Below are 23,511 nucleotides of genomic sequence, written 5' to 3' on the forward strand. Positions count from 1 at the left end.
AGTGTTTTTTTTTTTAAATATTAAATTTATTTTTATATTCCCCATACAATTGCAAACGCCCCATTCTGACCCCAATCCTTCCCTCCCGCCCCCCACCCCCAAAAGTGTCTCTGGTTCATAGTTTTTTTGTTGATTTTGATTTTCACTTTCCTTATATTCATTTTCCTGGTCCCTTATTTAAGTTTTCTAGATTCCTGCTATGAGTGAACCATCCGGTATTTCTTTTTTCTTTTTGGCTTATTTCGCTGAGCATGATCCCTTCCAGTCCCATCCATGTTGCTGCAAATTGCATGTGTTTATCTTTTTTGAATGCTGAGTAATATTCCATGGTATATATGTACCACATCTTTCTTGATCCAGTCATCTATTTTTGGGCATTTTGGGTTGTTTCCAAAGCTTAGTATTGTAAACAGTGCTATAAACATAGGAGTGCAGGTGCTCTTTGGAATTGATGTTTCTGTGTCCTTTGGGTAAATACCTAGGAGTGGAATTGCTGGATCATATGGAAGCTCTATGTTTAGTAGTCCAGAAATCTCCACACAGCTCTCCATAGTGGTTGGACCAGTTTGCACTCCCACCAACAGTGCACAAGAGTTCCTTTTTCTCCACAACCTCGCCAACATTTGTTGTTGCTAGTTTTTTTAATATGTGCCATTCTCACTGGTGTGAGATGGTATCTCATGGTAGTTTTGATTTGCATTTCCCTGATTACAAGTGATGTTGAACATTTTTCATATGTCTGTTGGCCATTTGCATTTCCTCTTCAGAGAAGTTTCTTTTTAGCTCTTCTGCCATTTTTTGACTGGATTATTTTCTTTGTTGTTGCTGAGTCTCATCAGCTCTTTGCAGATTTTTGTGATCAGGTCCTTTATCATTAGTGTTGGGTGCAAAAATGTTCTCCAGTTGGGTGGGGTTTCTTTGTTTTTGTTATTGTCTCTTTTGCTGTTGCAGAAGCTCTTTAATTTGATGTAGTCCCAGCTGTTATCTTTCTCTTCACTATCACTGCTTTGGGTGATGTGTCTGTAAAGATGTCTTTGATGTGCAAATCCCGTAGTGTTTCGCCTATATTTTCTTCTATGTATTTTATGGTTTCAGGTTTATGTCTAGTTCTTTAATCCATTTTGAGTTGATTTTTGTGTATGGTGTGAGGTAGTGGTCAAGCTTGCATTCTTTTGCATTAGCGACCCAGTTCCCAGCACCATTTATTGAACAAACTTTCTTTGCTCCAATGCATAGTCTTTGCTCCTTTGTCAAAGATTAGTTGACCATAAATCTGTGGGTTTATTTCTGGATTTTCTATTGGATTCCATTGGTCTGTGTTCTGTTTCTGTTCTAATACCATGCAGTTTGATGATTATGGCTTTGTAGTAGAGTTCGAAGTCTGGAGTGTGATGCCTCCATTCCCTTCTTTTTTTTTCAGTAGAGCTTTGGCTATTCGGGGTTTTGGTGATTCCATATGAATTTCATCAATAATTGTTCTATTTCTTTGAAGAATGCCATTGAGATTTTGATTGGAATAGCATTGAATCTGTATATTGCTTTTGGTAGGATGGCCATTTTAATAATGTTTATTCTTCCAATCCATGAGCAGGGGATGTCTTTCCATTTCTTTGTGTCTTCTTCTATTTCTTTTAACAGTGTTTATAGTTTTCTTTGTATAGGTCCTTTACCTCTTTTGTTAGATTTATTCCCAAATATTTGATTTTTTTTGTTTCGATAGTAAAAGGGGTGGTTTTTTTGATTTCTTCTTCTTCAGATTTATTGTTTGTGTATAGGAAGGCTACTGACTTTTGCGTGTTGATTTTGTATCCAGCCACTTTACTGAATTGATTGATGAGTTGAATTAGTTTTCTGTGGAGATTTTGGGGTTCTCTATGTATATTATCATATCATCTGCAAATAGTGATAGTTTGACTTCTTCTTTTCCTATTTGATTCCTTGGATGTCTTTCTCTTGTCTTATTGCTCTGGCTAGGACTTCCAGTATTATATTGAAAAGCAGTGGTGAGAGTGGACATCCTTGTCTTGTTCCAGATCTTAATGGAATTGCTTTCAGCTTTTCACCATTGAGAATGATACTGGCTGTTGGCTTGTCATATATGGCCTTTATGATGTTGAGGTTTGTTCCTTGTATCCCCAGAATTTCAAGGGCTTTTATCATGAATGGGTGTTGCACTTTGTCGAAAGCTTTCTCAGCATCTATTGATATTATCATATGGTTTTTATATTTCTTTTTGTTGATGTGTTGGATAACGTTGATTGATTTTCGGATGTTAAACCATCCTTGTGCCCCTGGAATGAATCCAACTTGGTCGTGGTGAATTATCTTATGGATACATTGTTGGATTCTGATAGCTAAAATTTTATTGAGGATTTTTGCATCAGTGTTCATTAGGGAGATTGGCCTATAGTTTTCCTTTTTTGTGTTGTCCTTATTCGGTTTTGGTATTAGTGTAATATTGGCTTCATAGAACGTGTTTGGTATTGTCCCTTCCTTCTCAATTTTTTGGAAGAGTTTGTGAAGGATAGGCACTAATTCGTCTCTGAATGTTTGGTAGAATTCATTGTAAATCCATCAGGTCCTGGGCTTTTGTTTTTGGGGAGGTTTTTAATTACATTTCAATTTCGCTGCTTGTAATTGGTCTGTTTAGGTGTTCTATTTCTTCTTTATCTAGCTTTGGGTGATTGTAGAGTTGTAGGAATTTGTCCATCTCCTCTAGATTGTTGAACTTGTTTCCATATAACTGTTCATAGTAGTTACTGATTATTCTTTTGATTTCTGCTGTGTCCGTTGTGATTTCTCCTCTTTCATTTATGATTCTGTGTATTTGTGCTTTCTCCCTTTTTTCTTTGTGAGCCTGGCTAGGGGTTTGTCTATTTTATTTATTTTTTCAAAGAACCAGCTCTTGGTTTCATTGATCTTTTGGATTGTTTTTTTAGTTTCAATTTCATTTATTTCTGCTTTGGTTTTTATTATTTCTTTCTTCTACTGGTTTGGGTTTTTTTGTTGTTCTTTTTCTAGATCTTTGAGCTTCGAGATTAGGTTGTTTCTTTGAGTTCTTTCTTGTTTTTGATGTGAGCTTCTATTGCTATATATTTTCCTCTTATTACTGCTTTTGCTGCATCCCATACATTTAGGATATTGGTGTCCTCCTTCTCATTCAATTCAAAGAATTTTTTAATTTCTTCTTTGATCTCCTCGTTAGTCCAGTGGTCTTCCAGTAGTGTGGCTTTTAATCTCCATGAGGTAGGATAGTTCCTTGCCTTCTTTTTATGATTTATTTCTAGTTTGATGCCTTCGTGGTCAGAAAAGATGGTTGGTATGATTTCAATCTTGGTGTATCTGTTGATGTTTGTCTTGTGCCCCAGTATGTGATCGATCCTGGAGAATGATTCGTGTGCGCTTGAGAAAAATGTGTACTCCGTTTTTTTTGGGTTAGTGTTCTATAGATGTCTGTTAAGCCCAAATGCTCTAGGTCCTTATTTAGAGCTTTAGTTTCTTTACTTATTTTTTGTCTTGTTGATCTATCCATTGTTGATAGTGGTGTGTTGAAGTCTCCCACTACATATGTGTTTTCTCTGATGTCTGTTTTCAGAGAGGACAACAGTTGTCTGATATATTTTGGTGCTCTTTCGTTTGGTGAGTATATGTTAATGAGTGTTATTTCTTCTTGAAGTATTGTCCCCTTAATCATAATGTAGTGACCATTGGGGTCTCTTTTTATTTTTTTGAGTTTGAAGTCTGTTTTATCTGATATAAGTATAGCTGTTCCTGCTTTCTTTTTTGGCCCATTTGCTTGTAGGATTGTTTTCCATCCTTTGACTTTGAGCCTATTTTTATCTTTTGTAGCTAAATGTGTTTCCTGGAGACAGCAAAAGGTTGGGTTTTGTTTCTTAATCCAGGCTGCAACTCTGTGTCTTTTTATTGAAGAGTTTAGTCCATTTACATTTAGAGTTAATATTGATATGTTAGCATCTGTATTTGCCATTATGTGTTCTTTCCTTTGATTTTATTTATTTATTCTTTAATAACTTTTTTTTTTTTGGTCTTTTTCGTTGTTATTCGTCCCTCTGAGGTTCTGGCTTTAGGATTCCTTGTAGTATTTTTGGAGTGGGGGTTTAGTCGCAATGAAATTCCGGAGTTTCTCTTTGTCTGGGAAGGTCCATATTCTTTCTTCATGGAGGAAAGAGAGCTTTGCGGGATAGAGTATTCTTGGTTGGCATCTGTTTTCTTGGAGTCTGTTGACTATGTCCCTCCACTCTCTCCTTGCCCGTAGTGTTTCTTCAGAGAAGTCTGATGTCAGCCTGATTGGTTTTCCTTTGAATGTTATCTGTTTCTTCCCTCTTGTCAGCTTCATTATTTTTTCCTTGTCCTGGATTCTTGGGAGCTTTACTATTATGTGTCTTGCTGTGTTTTTCCTTTAGTCGTGGAAGTTTGGTGTTCTTCTTGCTTCTTGTATATCAATTTTCAGCTCCTTCTTCGCATTTGGGAAGTTCTCTTCAATTATATCCATGAATATTTTCTCTGTTCCTACATCTCTCTCCTCTCCTTCTGGAATTCCTATAACTCTTATATTTCCTTTCCTCATGGAGTCAGATAGTTCCCGAAGTCTTTTTTCATTCTTTTTCCTTCGTACTTCTCTTTCCTTTTCTGTTTTGGTTCTTTTTATTTCTGTGTCTTCAAGATTACTTATTCGTTCTTCCATTTCATCTATTCTGATTTCATTGCTTTTCCCAGAGTTCATTAGTTCCTCCATTAATTCTTTGATCTCCTGCATTTCTCTTACTTCCCTCTTTAGGGACTCAATTTCCTTCTTCTGATCTATCACTTTTTTAATCATTGCAATTTTAAATTCTCTTTCTGGAAGGCTCAGAAGTTCTTCCAAGTTGCTGTCGTTGCAATCTGGGGAGTGGTTTCTTTTTGTGGTGTGCTTCTTTCCTGAGGAGTTTTTAGGTTGCGTGTGGTTCTTCTACTCCCTACTGTCTGTTTTCCAATTTGTCGTATGCGTTGGGACACTCTGTTGCTCGGACTGACTGACATCTTGGGTGAACTTCTCCGCTCCCCTCTGGCTCTTCCAGGAGCCATCTCTGTCTTCTGGGGGAGCTTTCTGCTGGTTTTAGGCAGTTTTTACTGAAGAAATGTCCCTGTTCTCAAATGGCGAAGCGGGATGCAGTCCCTGCGCCTCCGGTTTCAGGCACACTCTTCTGCGCCCCCGGTCTGCCCCGGACGTGGGTGCCTGCTCCCTCTGTGGGCTCAGACTGCTGGTCGGAAGGGGCCTGGCGTGGAATAACTTCCCGGCTGGCCACTGGGTCCTCCAGAAACCTTCTGCCCTTTTCAAGCAGTCTTAACAAATGTCCTGTTTTATAGGGTGTTAGTGACTTTTTTTTTTCCTGGTCGCTAGGTGGCGCCAGAGATCTCTCCTATTGTCCTTGGGGGGCTGTTTTTCGCCTCCCCCCACCCCGTGGGACAGAGAACAGAGCGGGAATGGTAGGGTACACCTCAACAGCTTTGGGGTGCTGTGTCTGCCTTGTGCCCCACTGTCGTGGAGAAACCACGCCCCGAATTTTCGTGCCCCGGGTCTCAGTTCAAAGCCCTCAGTTCCAGGATGCGGGCTGTAGCCCAGTTCAGTGGCGCGGGAATGGCGCCTTTTGCACAGCTCCCGTGCCTGGGCGCCTGGTTCCTGCTCACTCAGGGAGGGACCTTCACCTCAGTGAGGACCTCCGTGCGTCTCCCCGCAAGCCTAGGTAGTCTCCCTGCAAGCCTAGGTCGCAGGCGCGGGGACCTGGGCAGCCGCGATCCAGGTCTGCACTTGCTTTTCAAGCGCGCCGAGCGCGCCGCTTTCCTGTGCCAGCTTACTGGCAGCCTGGGCTGTGTGCGCGTCTCCCGGGGTCTTTGTTCTTCTCTAATGGCGCCAGGAGCCGTTCGCTCACCGCCGCGGTGGATCCTGCAGGGTTCGCCTCAGCTCCCGTTCACGGGGTGTGGTGGCTGCAATAGTTCCTTTCCACTCACAGTCCCGCTTGCTGCGTCGTTTCTTCTTGTTGGCCGTTTTGGTTTGTTGTTTCCTCCTCTCTGCCGGTCGGAGAGTGCCGCCTCTGTGGGCGGGGGAGGGGAGCAGGGTTCTGCACTTCCCTCCCTTCTAGTCCTCTTTTATGTCCACTTTCTTCTTTGGGCAGTTCGCTGGCGTCACCCGTTTATCTTCCGTGTCCCAGTTCTCACTGGGACCTGCCGCTTTTCCTCCCTATTCACTTTTTTTAATGGGAGATCTTACTCTCAGCGTCTCCTCGCCGCCATGTTGCTCCGCCCCCCTGATAAATAATCTTGATAAAAACTCAAAGTGTTTTTTAATTTCTTCTTTGATCTCCTCACTAGTCCAGTGGTCTTCCAGTAGAGTGGGTTTCAAAATCCATGAGGTAGTAGAGTGCCTTGCCTTCCTTTTATCGTTTATTTCTAGTTTGATGCCTTCATGGTCAGAGACGATGGTTGGTATGCTTTTGATCTTGGTGTATCTGTTGATGTTTGTCTTATGTCCCAGTATGTGATCGATCCTGGAGAATGATCCGTGTGCACTTGAGAAATATGTGTACTCAGATTTTTTTGGGTTTAGTGTTCTATAGATGTCTGTTAAGCCCAAGCTCTCTAGATCCTTATTTACAGCTTTAGTGTCCTTACGTATTTTTTGTCTCGTTGATCTATCCATTGTTGATAGTGGTGTGTTGAAGTCTCCTACTACATGTGTTTTCTCTTTTGTCTGTTTTCAGAGATGATAATAATTGTCTGATATATTTTGGTGCTCCTTCATTTGGAATATGTTAAGAAGTGTTATTTCTTCTTGAATTATTGTCCCCTTCATCATAATGTAGTGAGCGTTGGGGTCTCTTTTTACCTTTTTGAGTTTGAAATCTGTTTTATCTGATATAATTATAGCTGTTTTCCTTCTTTTTTGGTCCATTTGCTTGTAGGATTGTTTTCAGTCCTTTAACTTTGAGTCTATTTTATCTTTTTGTAGTTAAATGTGTTTCCTGGAGACAGCAAAATGTTGGGTTTTATTTCCTAATCCAGTCTGCAACTCTGTGTCTTTTTATTGAAGAGTTTTGTCCATTTACATTTATAGTTAATATTGATATGTTAACATCTTTTTCCTTTGTACATATCTTTCCTTTTCTGTTTTGGTTCTTTTTATTTCTGTGTCTTCAAGAGTACTTATTCATTCTTCCATTTCATCTATTCTGCTTTCACTGCTTTTCCCAGAGTTCTTTAGCTCCTCCATGAATTCTTTGATCTCCTGCATTTCTTTTACTTCCCTCTTTAGGGAATCAATTTTATTCGTCTGATCATTGATTATTTTCCCCATATCATTTTTTACTTCCTTCAGTTTTTCAGTCATGGCTGTTTTAAATTCTCTTTCTGCAAGGATCAAAAGTTCTTCCAGGTCACTCTCGTTGCAATCTGGTGGGTGGTTTTCTTTTGGTGGTGTGTCTTTTTCCTGAGGAGTTGCTAGGTTGCATGTAGTTTTTCTTCTCCCTGCTGCATGTTTTCTAATTTGCCCAATGCGTTGGGACACTGTGTCATTGGTACTGGCTGGCATCGTTTTAGTGTGCTCTTTCTGCAATTTTGGAAACTGGTGGTTCAAGTGAGTCAACTACTGCTATGCCAGAAGTCCAGTGAGGCAGTGGTACTTTGAGTATGTTAATGGTTGCTGTCAGAGAATATCTCCTCCTTCTGTGTTTGTTTAATTCCAAAGGTGTGTTTTGAAGTCCCACAGACTTCCCTGGAGGTGGAGCTGCTGGATTACAATCTGGGCTCTAAATAGCTGGATCCCCCTCTGGGCTCCACTACCTGCCAGGGGTGACCAGTCTTGTGGAGGCCTTCAGCTCACCTCTGCCTCCGTGGGGAGCTTTATGCCAGTTTCAATCAGTCTTTATTGAAGAAAAGTCTCTGTTCTAAAATGGCAAGTTGGAGACACACTCTCTTGCGTGCCCGGTCTGCCCGGCTGTGGGTGCCCGCTCCCCCTCTGGGCTTGAACTGCTGGCCTGGTGGGAAGGGGCCTGGTGTGGGGGAACTTTCCAGCTCACCTATGGCTCCATGGGGAGACTTTTACCAGTTTCAAGCAGTCTTTATTGAAGAAAGGTCCCTGTTCTAAGATGGCAAGTTGGACATGCACTCTCCTCCATGCCTGGTCTGCCCTGCCCATGGGTGCCTGCTCCCCTTTTGGGCTCAGACTGCTGGCCAGAAGGGGCCTGGCATGGAGGAACTTCCCAGCTCACCTGTTAAGTTCATTTAAAAAACAATATATATTAAGTTGATATTTTGAAAAGCTAAACAATTGAGCTAGAGATATCTTACTATATTCTTTTTTAAAGATTTATTTATTTATGCATGCAAGAGCCTGGGTGTAGGCCAGAGGTGTGGGGGGTAAGAGGATTAACCTGAGACAGAGTGGGTAGCAGAATAGGCAGACTGACTGAAATACACTGCTGAGGGGAGAAGCAGGCGAGTAAGGAGAGGTCTGCTGTGCCATGGGGGTAGCCCTGGCTGGGGATTGAACTTGTGCTGCAGCGACTTCAGATAGCCCCACAGGTTGTGTCTTAACCCCTTGCACCCTTAGGGACGCCCTCTTACTATATTTTTAAGGTCATAACAATCTGACTTGTGGCAACATACTTCTTGAAGAACATGACATATATGTTTAGATTCATAAAAAAATCTGTAAAATACTGGTATCTATGAAACATTATTTGCTATACCCTGGAAGACAAAAGAAATATTATGAAGGAGCAGACTCTATGTTTTGATCACAAAGGTCAGGGAAAAGTAGGATGGGCTGCTCCCCCTTCTAACAGTATTACAGGAAGAAGAGTGTTTTTAAGGATGAGCATTTAAGTATTCTGTTATGGGAAAGAGGGTGTCATTTTCATCTTAATGTATTTGGGCCCAAGTGAGTGCAAATTCCTTCATTTGTTGAGGGACAATCATGCACAGAGTATTATTTCAGTAAGATTGAAATGTGTTTGAGTAAAAATATCTTGTTCTTTTTCAACATATGCTCTGCCCAAAATGATGCAAAACTAGGGAAAGGGATATTTTGTTACTGAAAATTCAGAAAGCTTGTCTGTTGCCTGAGAGAAACTGCAAGGAATATTGGCCAGAGACAGCAACTGGATCCATCCTGAAAGAAACTCTGAAGGTTGCTTCCCAGTGACCCTTCTGAAAAGAGGGAAGGAAGGTGGAATCACAGCAAATCCTGGGCTACTAGTGTTGGGAAGGGTGAGGGTGAGATGAGGAGGCCCCAGGTCTCCTAATGAGATGGTGAGGTGGGTGGTAATATGCATCGGAGGGGTGTGAGCCTAGTCCCTTAAATCATAAGCTGTGTTGCAGAGCAATAATGAAAAAAGTAAAAACAAAGGACAAGGGACGTCCTCGGTGGCGAAGCAGTTGAGCGCTGGGTTGCGAAGCTACCCGCAGCCTCTGCAGCGCAGGTGTGATCCCTGGCTGTTCCCCAGCCACTGGGTGAGGGTCCCACATGGTGCACAGACCTCTCCTGCCACCTGCTGCTCCCCTCAGCAGTGTACTTCAATCCTTCTGCCTGCTCTTCTCCCCACTCTGGCTCTGGTGAATTCTCTCACCCTCCCACACTTCTGACTATACCCAGTGCTTTTGTAAATCAATAAATGAATCTTAAAAAAAAAAAAAAAACAGAAGACAAAAGAAATTCCATATGATCTCCTTATCGTGTTTCTGGGTATATGCAAAAAAATACAAACACACTAAATCAAATAGATTTATGTGCCACCATGTTTATTGTAGTATTATGTTACAATATCCAAGAGTAAGAAAAAAACTAAATGCCCAAGGGCAAATGATTGACTAAAAAGTTGTGGTGTATCACGCAATGGAGTAGCACTCAGGTGTCTAGTGTGAACTCCGCCATTTTCCCCAACATACCTGGGGGTATTATGCTCAGTGAAATAAGTCATAAAAAAGGCTTATACAGTAGGATTTCACTCAATGTGGTATATAGATAAACCATACAAACAGAAAACTAAATAATACAAAAACAAACTTCTGGACCAATTAGTGGTTACCAGAGGGGAAGGGCAAGGGGAAAAGGAGTGGGTAAATCAGGTACAATGTGTCAGTTGTATAGAGAAGAACAGAATTGGAGCTTTAGTGGTGAACTTAACATAGAACACACACAAGTTGATTTTTAATGATAATAACACATGACATTTACATATGTTAAATGCAAGATTTTCATTGAAGAAATTAATTTAAGTATTAAAAAATCTACAAAGCCATTACACTAATAATTACATATCATGGATGAGAGAATTTTAAAAATTTCAATAAATGCAAATAGTTTCCTGACCATGGACTGGGGGACATAATCTTTTTTAATTTTTCTCCTTTATTATAGATGAAAGTAATTACAAACAAAATTTCAACAGGTATGTTTTGGGATTGGAAAACTGATTCTAAAGTTTGTACAAATAAAAACAGTCAAGAGAAGCTAGACAATCTAGAAGAATAGAGTAGTTAATATATTAAGTTATTACTAAACTATAGTAATTTACATAGATTGATATTATAAGCATGAACCCAAACATCAGTTGAACAAGTTGAAAATCCCACACCTATCTCATCACTTGACATAACAAAATGATTCCTCAGCAAACAATATTTCTCAATTAATGACACTGAAATTCATTGAGGAGACTACTTCTCAATTAATGATTCTGAATCAGCTGCTTAAGACTGTGAATAAAATGAACCACAACTTCTACCTCACAACTTATGCAAACTTTTTAAATATTGTGTGTTGCTATTCCCACAAATCAAGGGAAAACAGATAACTGGGGAAGATGTCTGGGAACTTTTAATAGGTCAATACTAGACTCTCCCTATCATTAATGATTTGATCTCTTTATCATTGTTTTATCACTTCATTTCATCCATTTGTTCATTTGCTGGAAACTATTTATGTTTGACCGCCTACCTTTCTGTTCATAATTCTGTCATTTTATTTGCTGATTAAGCCATCCATTGATTTTTAAATTCTGATCACTACAAAATGTATGTGTGTGTATGTTTCAAATATTTATATTCTTTTTGATAGTGTATGGATTTTATAATGAAATAATATTTTTAAATTTTCTCTGAGTCTAGTTTACATTTAGAGATATGTGTTTCACAAGCACTCACAGATATTCTGTTATTCAATAATTACTACCATATGACTGGCAATTATTTAATTGCATCTTAAGATAAGGCAAATAAACAGTGCAATGATATTGTTGCCAAGTGACCTCAGTCTATTGCTCCTGGAGGCCTCATGGCAGGGAGACCACAGTGAACTCTGCACGGGAAATGGGTGCTAGAGTCAGGGGTTTGCATCAGTTCATAGAAATCATGTGATATTCCAACTGCAGTGTAACTCAGGGAAAAAGAGCAGTGAATCTCTTTATTTACTATTTTCTATCATCTTGACAATTTTATGACATGACAACATTCCCTATGATCATTTCTCTATTTAGCTTTAAATATGTGGCTGGCTGTGTCTTGTTTGGTGGTGTTTGGTAAACAACAGCTACCACTGTGGGAAACATTCTTCTTGATCCCAACTAAAGGGTGGTGTTAAAGTGAAGATGGAATTGGTCTGCTCCTAAAGCTACTGCACAGGAGAAAAGCTCTTTGTGAAAAGCAGCATTTTGGAAATTGCTGTTTCTGGGCAAATTACTAACTTCAAAGAATGACACACTTTGAGGCTTATACCAGGGCTGAAACACCTAGTTCCCGATGATAAACCTTTAAATAGAGTAAATTTTAGCAACTGTTCTTGTTCTCATTACATAGATGTCATCAGAGAGATCAGTTAAGCAGACACTTGCCCAGATCCTGGGCATTTTATCCTTGCAAATTATATAAAAAAATCATCACTGAAAAGCTCAGAGTTTGGGTGGTTCTTCCAGATAATCTGGAGATTGTTCCTGCACTTGTCTCAGTCTTTTTTTTTTTCTTTTTTATAAGATCTTTTAATTATTACTTGCCTCAACATATTTAAGTCAAAAGTTGCCCAATATATTTGGAAATACTCACCCAAACAAGAATTAATAGATGTGCATCAACGAAATAGATCAGCTTTTTTTCTTTGGAAGATCTTCCTTAGAACCGCCTTTATGGCTTGATTTCTCAGGCTGTAGATCATAGGATTGGCTGTTGGGGGCACAACTGTGTACATTATAGTGGGCAAAATGTCCAGTGCACTTGGAGAGTCAGATGGTGGCTTGAGAAACTCAAAGGCACCGGTGGATATAAACAAAATGACCACAGCAAGGTGGGGAAGGCAAGTGGAAAAAGCCTTAGCTCTGCCCTCAGCAGATGGCATCCTCAGCACAGTAGAGAATATCCGTGTGTAGGACACTCCAATAAACACAATGCAAAGAAAGGCCATTAGAGATAAGACACCACTGATCCCAAACTCGCTGATATACTCATTAGAACAAGAGAGTTTCATGATCTGGGGGATGTCACAGAAGAACTGGTGAATGATATGGGAACCACAGAAGTGCATGGAAAAAGTGCCAGCTGTGTGCATGGTTCCAGAAATGACCCCACTAATCCAGACACCTAGGAGTCCATGAACACAGGTGCTGGCATCCATGATAATTTCGTAGCGCAGTGGAAGGCAGATGGCCACGTAGCGATCATAGGACATCACTGTCAGCATGGACAGGTCAGCAGTGGCACAGAAAGCAAAGGCAAAACACTGCACTATGCATTCCTCGAGGGAAATGTAGCCACTGTGGATGAAAGTGTTGTAAATGGACCTTGGCACAGTCACAGAAATATAGCACAAGTCCAGGAAGGAGAGATGTTTCAGGAAGAAATACATGGGTGAGTGGAGGCTATTGTCTATGGAAATTGCACTGATAATGAGGATGTTGCCAGTTACCGCCACCAGGTATAAGACTAAGAACAGAGAAGCTTGGACGAGTTCAAGCTCACGATTGGCAGAAAAGCCCATGAGAAGAAACCCACTCAGAGTGAAATTAGCCATATTTCATATTAATTTCCTAGTGTTGTTAGCTGCAAGATAAAATGGAGCCAACCATTGGCAAGAAAATTTTTGTTACTTAGCCATCTAAACTTCATGAACTCAGTGAAGATATGCATGAATCTCTTGAAGAAATCACCACTTCATCATAAAATGTGAACGTATTTCTCTATTTATAATCATATTTTTTCAATTTAAATGATTAACATTCAGTCATAGAACACGGGTAAGGAAGATGATGAAATTGATTAGTCCACATTTCAATGTAATGAAAAGTAAATTAATGTGTATAATATAGTTAATAAAATATGTTTTAAATATATAATTTTATTATAGGACTTTGGAGCATTTCATTTTGTTTTTTTGTGAAAATATGAAACAGTTCATAAACTCACATTTACAAATGTTTCTTACCTACTCTTCTTTGCCAGTCATAATTCTTTCCATTCATATTCATTCTTCCTCCAATGGTTTTATTATGGCAATATAATAATTGTTTTTATTTATGTAGATAAACATTCTAATATCTTCTTACTAAACATTTATTTTTTCAATAAATACATTTATGAAACAACAAATTGACATTACCTATTCTTGTTCCTAATTATGATATGTAAATAACTGTTTTCATTGACATAAAATACCATAGATATTGATCTGAAAAAATATTCATTTCTCAAAGAAAAATGAATAGAACAGACATCCCACAGTATATTTTTAAACAAAAAGAATATAACTGATATACATGTGAAAATGCCATTTATCCTAACATTTAATGTAAAACAACTATGAAAAACAATTTTTGTATGCAACAAATTAGTTAAGTATAAAAAATAATACACTCTATACTTTTAATTATGAAGAAAGATCTTGTGGTAACATACATCTGAGGGGTCTCATCGTAGAGCCCGAAGTCCTGCCTACTGCTATAAGTCATTAATTCAATGAAATTAAAATTAATTAATACAATTAAAATTAATGAATATGCTGCTCATTTCATAAAAATAAAGAAATTGCTTTGAAGCATATAACTAGAATGGTCAAATCTGTGCATTCTTTCAGGAAAAGAACAAATGCTTAGCAGAAACTTTGAAATAGTTTCCAAGTAAAATTGTATAAATTTATAACTAGAAAATATTTTAAGTATATCATCTGTAATTGATAGTAGAAAATTATGTATGAAAAATTAGTGCAGTAGCAAAATAATTAACATATTGTAAAAATATAACAATAATTATTTTCATGATAATATTTCAGGCGGCCTTAAAAATTCTCATTATGAGGTGTTTTTTTTTTTTTTTTCGGAAATGGGATCTGATCATTATTTGGATGATATAAAAATAAGATATATACACATTGTGTTCTGAAAATGTGTAAATACACAAGAATGGAATAAACAGAGCATAAAATATGTAAGGAAATAAAACACAAAACAACACTAATCATTCTAAGGGAATGATTGTGTTTATTGCTGGTTTATAGATTTGTTAGCCTGACCTGAGACACACAGGAGTCTTCCAACCTGAAATCCTTGGTCTACCTGTGATAATTTACTTAGAGTATGAAGGTGATGGACGCTTCTGGCTTCTGTAGTGAGCGATGTAATTTTATTGGAAGATGGTTTAAGTCTGAGATGGATGGGATGGTTGGAACATTCGATGCTGTCCTTTACATGCAACAAGTAAAACTTATTTGAAAACTGTTCGGCTTTACTGTGTGTGTGTTTGTATGTCCATGTGCAGTTGTGTGTGTATGTTCCAGTGTTCCCAGACTGATAAACCAAGTAATTTCATTCTGGACAATATTGAAGGGAGACTTTAAAGATGATTCCTGACATTTCTAGAGATAAATGACATATTTTCTCATCCAGGCTTTACCTGTGGCAAAAGAAACTTACCGGGTGAGGCTTTTGGAGTCCTCAAAAATTTCCATTTCTATGTACCTGGAAGCATATTGTTTATTTTCCCGTATTGAAACCAACAACAACAAAAAAAAAATCATCAGATATGTTATAGGGAGGGAGGACGGACACCCCAAGACCCCCAAACTGGTCACTCTAAATAGCTTCTGCCATCTGCTGCATGAGGACAAAACATACTTCAGTGTGTAAGACCCTTAATGGAAAGGAACTTTAATACAATTAGTGTGATGCAAAGAGAATGAAAGAACATAGTTTCCAAATCAAGCTCCCCAAGTTACCCATCTTCTCGTGGGTGAATGCCCGGCCAAACAGGGTTGGCCCAAAACAGGGCCACTGAGTCCCAAAGTCTGCCACAAGTCTAAGGCACCTCCTCCTGGGGGAAGCCCATAAAAAAGGGTCAGAAACAGCCAGACAAATCCGGACTGAAAAGAGCAAAATCAAAATCAAGATAAATGCTACCATTGTTAACATCCCCACGGGTCTCTCACTCACATCTGTTTCAACTAGTCCAAGACCAAGAAGCAAATGCAGCTTCTTCACATGTCTCTGCTCCCTGTGCCTCCTCCAGGTCTCCTCATTCTGCATTCTGCTTCCTTCCTTATCCCAGTCTCCTCTCCAGCTTCTTCTCCCTGCACAGCTCCACCCTTCTTTAGGAAGGGCAGGGGAAAACTGGAATCTCCTCTTTTCCTGGGAACCACCCTGTTACAGACACACTTGGAAATGTTGTGTGTTTTACCCAGTTATTATTTTTAAAGATTTATTTCTTTACACATACAAGAATTGGGGTGCTGTCCAGAGGTGAAGGGGGTGAGAGGATTCATCAGAGACAGAGCGGGAAACAGAACAGGCAGAATGACTGAAATACATTGCTGAGGGGAGCAGCGGGTGAGACAGGAGTGGTCTGCTGCACCATGTGGGTAGCTCGCTAGCCAGGGATCGAACTCATGCTGCAGTGGCTGCAGAGAGCTTCGTAGGTTGTGTCTTAACCCCTTGTGTCACCAGACAGGTCCAATAATTAAATCTTTAAAAAAAAAAATTAAGAAGCCACAGCAGGAGCTTCACCAACTCTCAGGCAAGCAGGCAAAAAGAAGCAAATTTGTTTAGAGAAATAGATGTAAGGAAAAGTTTATTAAGGAGAAAAGGCAGAGAAACAAAGTGGGACTCCCAGGCTGTGGAACCAGGCCAGGAAGGGGTAAGGAAGCCTCCTGGGGTCTGGCCTCAGGGAAGATGCACCTTCTCTCTGTCATTATTCTAAGACCTTTCAGTCTCTCTGTGATTGGTTAGTTCTCTGGGTCTCACTCACTCTGTCCTAATGTCTCTCTGCCTAGAATTACATTTTGCTGCACTTATCTTGGAGTCCTTTTTTTTTTTTTAATTGCCCTTACCCAGGAATGTCCTGTTGCCCCTCTTCCTAGGGATGTCTGATTACTCCCCTTTGGAATTAGTTGCCATTATCTCTGGAAACTTCCTTATTCCTCCCAGGCTTTTTCCCATTTTATTCTGACCCAAAAAGCTCTCCACTTGCCCCATAACTTAACTGGTTATAACAAGAAGTAAGTCTTACTGTGGCCTTTCAGTCTTTATCTACAGTTTCTTTTTGACATTTACATTTTGAAGATGGAAAATATGCTTATTTTGCTGTCCTGGGATAGTTGACTTATTCTCCATTTTTTAAATTTTTCTGACATATTTGAACATTTTTTCTGTGATTCCTGATGTGGAAGGCATCTCCCAGCTCATACTAGTCACTATTATAAGAGACCAAAAATGCAAAGAAATTCACACTGATTTCCTTCTAATGATGTTTAGAAACAGAAAGTCTATTTCTACGGAGGTGGGAATTGCGCGCTCCACTAGAGTTCTAATTTCCACTGAAATAATCATAGCTCACAATTATTAGTTCATATTCAAGAAGCTGAATGACAGTGCCTGTTTCTCTCACCCCCTCAAAACCAGTAACTTATGGGGTTTCCATTATTCTGTGTAATCTATGATTTTATAAAACCTAAGGAAACTCACCAGAGTATATTCAAGAACATTTTTTTCCTCAACAGGAGGAGACACTGTTGGTGTGAGCAGCTGACACTCAGGTCAAAGTCCTGATCTCAGTAATTCAGTCACATTCACAAAAATGTGACCTGTGGAGAAGTTAGTCCATTTTAATTCTTCTTTGGCCACTGGAGGTTAGACTATGAAATCTCTTTGGGACAAGCACAGTTTTGGGTTCTCTGGGCATTTGGTGTCCTTAGTAAATATCCTGGGGCCAAAAATGCAATTATATTGATTATTCCTGCAGAGTACTTTTTTGTTGATTTGACTTAATGATTATACCTTGCTACCTGGAATTTCAGCTTATTTATATTTATTGGATAAGATTCTTTAAAAATATTATAATTTGCGTTACCTTCAGTACTATGAAAAGACACATTTAATTCTAATATTGTATTAACAAGACATGAATTTACTTCATATGTAGGTGTTATTATAATATCTAATTGACATGTCCATTATCTGAAAAGGGATAAATACTAATAAATTACTGCCAAAGAAGCAAACAAATTACCCCTAACCTTATGCCACTAGATGTCAATGTAATTTCACTCTGAGTCAGGAAATAGTGTTTAAAAACCATTTTTTTAAACCTGTGTATGGTCTATGGCTTGTGTATTGGAAATTTAGTTGTTATGGAAATAAACTCATTGTTTTAATGTTAAGCCCTAATACAATAGTTGACAACCTGTATTTATTATCACAGAATATGTCTTTATCCAAGGATATCATTTCACAAATGTAACCTTTTCCAATTCTAAAACTATACAGATTTCAGGTGGTTTATATTTTGTAAACTCTCATTTTAATACATTGAAATTTCTGTTTATAACATGATTATACATTTCTGGCACTTTCATATGTTTTTACTACGCTTCATGTCTTTATTAATCATTCATTCCTTACTACTTCCTTTCATTGAATTTGAATATTTCTAATGTAGCATTTTAAATTCTTAATGACTTTTGCACCTTTATGACATAATTGCCTTAGTAGTTTATTCTTGTCACCTGTCACCAAATACAAGGTGTCTGCTTTTGCTAACAGGGGCCCATGTCTAGGGGATATTTAAACCTTTTTTTCTATTCTAAGATCTCATCACCTTGCTTGTTATTGGCTCTTTCTCTTAGTGGCTGTACTCCTCTGGACAGAGGTGCCCATTTTCCCAACTCTTAGAGTTTTTCCTTTTACATCCTCTGCTCAAGGTCTCCTAAAATTTACTTTCCCAATTAGCCTTAAATATTAGCTTTAAAATTTACTGCCATCAATAGCTCTCCTGAATTTCTCAGCCCTTACCTCAGAAGCCTCTTTAACTCTCCTAAAGTCCCTGCCTGTGCTGTCACTGAGCTGCCTAATTAACCCTAACTGGCCTGGGCCTCCGAGCTTCCAGTAATAAGGTCCTGCAGGTTGAGGACTCCTCTCCTCCTGATGGGCTGGCATCTACTCAGACACCCACTGAACTTCAAGGATTCCTGTGCTTCTGATTTACTAGCTACTATCTGGTAGCTCCACTTCTTCCTATTAAATGGTTTTCTAGAGTGATTCATAGACCTCAGGAATGTGCATTTCTTACTACTGATGGCTTATTATAAAGAGCACAATTCAGGAAAATGCATGATGGTGGGTTGGGTTTGGGAAGAACAGAATTTCCTTGCCCTCTTTTTTGCACCATCTTCCCAACACTTCCTTGTGTTCAACAACCTCAAATTCTTCCCTGAATCCCACTATTTAAGCTTTCACTGATTGTATTCTAGAAAACCTGAAAAAATAGTTAGAAAACTTGGAATACTTAATATAATTATCTACTTTAACCAACAGTAACTAACGGATTTGATATTGTAAGCATGAACCCAAACATCAACTGAACAATTTGAAACTCCAACATCTATATCATTATCTGACATAACAAAAGTAAAATTCATCAACAAATAATATTTCTCAATTAATAACTTGGAAATTGAAGAAATGATTTCTCAAAAATGGTCCTGAATCTGTTGTGTATCACTTTGAATAAAATGAACCACAATTTCTATCTCACATTTTGTGTAAAGTAATTTAAAATGGATTGTTGAATGCAAAGGATAAAACAGTAAAATTTTCATGTAAACTAACATTTTTCTCTGTTATTTCATAGGTTTAATAAGTATTTGTGAATTCACTTTCATTATATTAACCAATTTTTGTTTCTCATACGCTATCTATTGAAGAAAACATAAAAATTATTTTTAAGCTATCACTTGTTGCTCATGCCATCAACACCTAAAATAGATGAACTAATATCTTGAAACTTTTTTTTTTAAGATTTTATTTATTTATACAAGAACTGGGGTACAGGTCGGAGGCACCAGAGGGTGAGAGAATTCACCAGAGACAGAGTGGGGAGCGGAACAGGCAGACAGACCGAAGACACTGCTGAGGGGAGCAGTGACCAGCCAGGAATCAAACCCCTGCTACAAAGGCTGCAGACAGTTTCACAGCAGGGTGCTCAACCTGCTGTGCCACTGGGCAGGCCATGTCTTGGAACTTTTAATAGGTCCTTATTAGACTCTTCAGTTCTCTCATTTATGATTCAATCTCTGTCTCAATGTTTATCACTTCATACCATTTGTTCATTTTTGAATTATTATTTATTATACAAGTTACAGTCTCACCAGAGCAGAGCAGCAGAGGACGAAGTGAGCACAGGAGTCTCATGTGGGCCTCCTCTGGCATCGAAGCGCTGCAGAGCTGTGGCAGCTTTGCACAGCCAGTTCATTTGATGCAGTTACAAATTACTGAACTCTCAGATAAGAATGAACAAGTTTGGGCCTCCAGGGTGGCACAGCGGTTGAGCGCTGGGCTATGAAGCTGCCCGCAGCCTCTGCAGCTCTGGTTGGGTCCCAGCAGGCCAGTGAGGATCCCACATGGCTCACAGACCTCTCCTGCCAGGTTCGCAGCTCCCCTCAGCAGTGTATTTCTTCAGTCTGCCTGATCTGTTTCCCCACTCTGTCTCTGGTGATTTTCTCACCCTCCTGCACTTCTTACTGTACCCAGTGCTTGTATAAATAAATAAATAAATAAATAAATAAATAAATAAATCTTAAAAAAAAAAATTAACAAGTTTGTTTCCCCGCATACCTTGCAAATTATTTTCCCCCATTCCCTTGCAATTTCCCCCTTGTTTGACAGGTTTGTCTTCTTGCTTTCCAAGGAGTTGAAAAAAGCAAGCTGGTGCCCACCCATCTCTGTCCTGAATCCTTCCCCCTCCCCTTTGCAGACCTTTGTCTATCTTACCCCTTTTTTCCCTTTGTAAAAATACCCCTGCCCTCTGCCAAAGAGCAGGGTGGTTGTCTTTCAAACATGAGTGCTGCCTTCCTCATTTGTCGACAAATTAAACCACTTTCCTTTTCCTCAAACTCTGTTTCCTTTTATTAACTGAGGGAAACTGAGGTAGCATTGGCATCTATTTGGTGGAAACAAAATGTTTGAACACCTGTCTTTCAGTTCACAATTCTGTCTGCCCTTATTTTATTTGATGATTAATCTGTCCATTGATTTTTAAATTCTGATCTCTACAAATATATATATATATATATATGTACTTTATATTTTTCAAACATTTCTGTTCTTTTTGATAGCATATGATTTTTAAAATACATATTTTAATTCTTTTTGGAGTGATTTTTACATTTTGAAATATGTGTGGCACAGACACTGTAGATATTCTATTAATAGCTCCTCCTAGATGACTAGCAATTATTCAGTTGAATCATAAGAGACAAAGAAATGGTATAATGATATTTATGCAGAGTGACCTCAGTGTGTTGCTCCTGGAGGACACCTTGTGGCTAGAGCAAAATGGACTCTGCATGGAAAATGGGTGTTCTCATCAATTCATAGACATCATGTGGTATCCAAACTCCAGTATAACTGAGGGAAAATGAGAATAGAAACTTTGACCACTTTCAATCATCCTAACAGAAATGAGCAGAAGGGAAGTATTAAGTTAAAATCTGTAAAAGGATGGTAATTCTTTCTTATTCACACCTGGCCTTTTTTCAGGAAGAATTTTACCTATTGTATTTGTAAGAGTAAACTTTGTGGAGCTATGTGAGCTATGTGTATGAATATTTTTCTTACAAAGATAGCACATATCTATGACAATTTTGTGACATGACACTTTCCCTTATGATCATTTCTCTATTTAGCTTTACATTCTTGTCTGGCTGTGTCATGGTTAGTGAACCACAGCTAACAGTTTGGGAAACATTCTCCTTTGTCCTAACTGAAGGACACAAATCAAGGTGAAGATGGAACTGGCCTGACTCTGAAGCTATTGTGCATGAGAAAAATGCTCTTGGTGCAAAAGCACATTATTGACACTGTACCTTCTGGGCAAATCACTAACTTCAAAGAAAGACAAACTTCAAGGTTTATAGCAGGGCTAAAAAACTTAGTTCCCTGATGATAACTCTCTGAGTACAGAAAATTTTAACAAGCATCCTTGTTCTACTCAGTGCATAGATGGCATCAGATAGATCCATTAACCAGACACCTGCCAAGATCCTGGACATTTTTCCCCTGCTAATTGTATAAAATCCTTATTGAAGAGCTCAAAGTTTGGACAGCTCTTCCAGATTTAGCTGGAGATTGAGTCTGAGCTTCATTCACCAGTCTTGATTCATTCATAAAAAAACTCTTAATTATTAGTTGTCTCAATTTATTTAAGTCAACAATTGCCCCAATATGTTTTGTACTTGTCTCCCAAATAAGTATTTACAGATGTGTCTCAACAAAAGAGATCAGCTTTTCTTCTTTGGAAAACCTTTCTAACAGCAATTTTTATGGCTTGATTTCTCAGACTATAAATCATTGGGTTGAGTGTTGGGGGCACAACTGTGTACATAATCGTGAGAAAAATGTCTAGTGCACTTGGAGAATCAGAAGGAGGCTGGAGAAACTCAAAGGCACCGGTGGATATAAACAAAATGACAACAATGAGATGGGGAAGGCAAGTGGAAAAGACCTTGGCTCTGCCCTCTGCAGATGGCATCTTCAGCACAGTGGAGAATATCTGGAAGTAGGACATTCCAATGAAGGTGATGCAAAAAGAGCCCACAAGAAATGTGAAGGCACTAACCCCAACTTCTCTGATATACTCGTTAGAACAAGAGAGTTTCATGATCTGGGGGATGTCACAGAAAAACTGATGAATGATATGGGAACCACAGAAGTGCATGGAGAAGGTGGCAGCTGTGTGCATGGCGCCAGCAATGACCCCACTGATCCAGGCGCCTAGGACTCCATGGACACAGGTGCTGACATCTATGATGATTTCGTAGCGCAGTGGAAAGCAGATGGCCACGTAGCGATCATAAGACATCAACGTGAGTATAAATGTCTCAACAGAACCACAGATAGTGAAAGCAAAACACTGCACTATGCATTCACCAAAGGTAATGTAGCCACTATGTGTGAAAGAGTTATAAATGGATCTTGGCACAGTCACAGAAATGTAGCACAAATCCAACAAGGAGAGATGTTTCAGGAAGAAATACATCGGTGAGTGGAGACTATTGTCTATGGAGATTGCTGTGATAATGAGGATATTGCCAGCTAATGCCACCATATATGAGACTAAGAACAAAGAAGCATGGATGAGTTCTAGCTCAGGCTTTACTGAAAATCCCATCAAAAGAAACCCACTCATAGTGAAATTGGCCATAGTCCTTTTTAATTTCCCAGTGATGTTGGCTGCAAGACAAGACAGGACTATTGGAAATCTCTTACTGAACCTAGCAATCCACCTGGACTAAATGAAGTTAGGCATAAAGTTACTTGAAGTAATCATCACTTCATCATTGATGTGAAGGAAGTTATTTATAGCAATAATCAAGAGCAACAATTTGACCCAGATATGGAAACATGGATAAAGAGGATTATAAATTTCAGTATTGCCCACTTAAATCAAAGAAAAGGAAAAATGTATATTGGAATAAATTCAATACAATATGTTTTAAAATATATAATCTTGCAAATAGTACTGGATCATTGAATGTTGATTTATATAAAAAGTTTTATACAGTTCATATACTTACATTTTAAATGTGTCTTCACTGCCTAGTTTTTTTGATTAATCATTCTATCTTTTCATATGCCACTGCAATTACAATGGATTTATTATAGCAATTTTATGATTTTGTTTTAATTTTAAGGTGTAGAATCCATGTTTTTACTTTAAGCATTTGTATTCTTAATAAATAAAATTATGAAAGACCAAATTGATGGTACCTATCAAATAATTGTGATGTATAACCATTATCATAACATAATATATCATAAAACTTTGGTCTGAAAAATACTATTTCTCAAGTGAATTAGAAATGAATAGACATTCCACAGTGTTTTTTTTTGAGAATTGATATAACTAATACAAAGCTGAAAAAACTCTCTTACTCTTCTGCTAGTTAATATAATATAGTACATTTGTGGAACATAATTTTTGTACCCA

General features: G+C 38.6%; 2 protein-coding genes across 2 annotated transcripts; both read right to left on the reverse strand.

The window, feature by feature from the left end:
* Window positions 1–12,118: 12,118 nt before the first annotated feature.
* LOC119251023 (olfactory receptor 14J1-like) lies at window positions 12,119–13,054 on the reverse strand. The gene has a single exon (XM_037518533.1). The coding sequence runs from the start codon at window positions 13,052–13,054 to the stop codon at window positions 12,119–12,121; it is 936 nt and encodes a 311-aa protein (XP_037374430.1).
* Window positions 13,055–21,789: 8,735 nt separating this feature from the next.
* Window positions 21,790–22,725, reverse strand: LOC119251024 (olfactory receptor 14J1-like). Its single transcript, XM_037518534.1, has one exon. It carries the CDS (start codon window positions 22,723–22,725, stop codon window positions 21,790–21,792), a length of 936 nt encoding a protein of 311 aa, XP_037374431.1.
* Between the last annotated feature and the right edge of the window lie 786 nt (window positions 22,726–23,511).

This window comes from Talpa occidentalis, unplaced genomic scaffold (assembly GCF_014898055.3).
Source record: "Talpa occidentalis isolate TD23 unplaced genomic scaffold, MPIMG_talOcc4v2.1 talOcc4.2, whole genome shotgun sequence".
NCBI lineage: Eukaryota > Metazoa > Chordata > Mammalia > Eulipotyphla > Talpidae > Talpa > Talpa occidentalis.

Bases quoted from the DNA above. Each gene is read 5' to 3' on its own strand.
- LOC119251023 (XM_037518533.1), bottom strand. From the start codon at position 13,054: ATGGCTAATTTCACTCTGAGTGGGTTTCTTCTCATGGGCTTTTCTGCC.
- LOC119251024 (XM_037518534.1), bottom strand. From the start codon at position 22,725: ATGGCCAATTTCACTATGAGTGGGTTTCTTTTGATGGGATTTTCAGTA.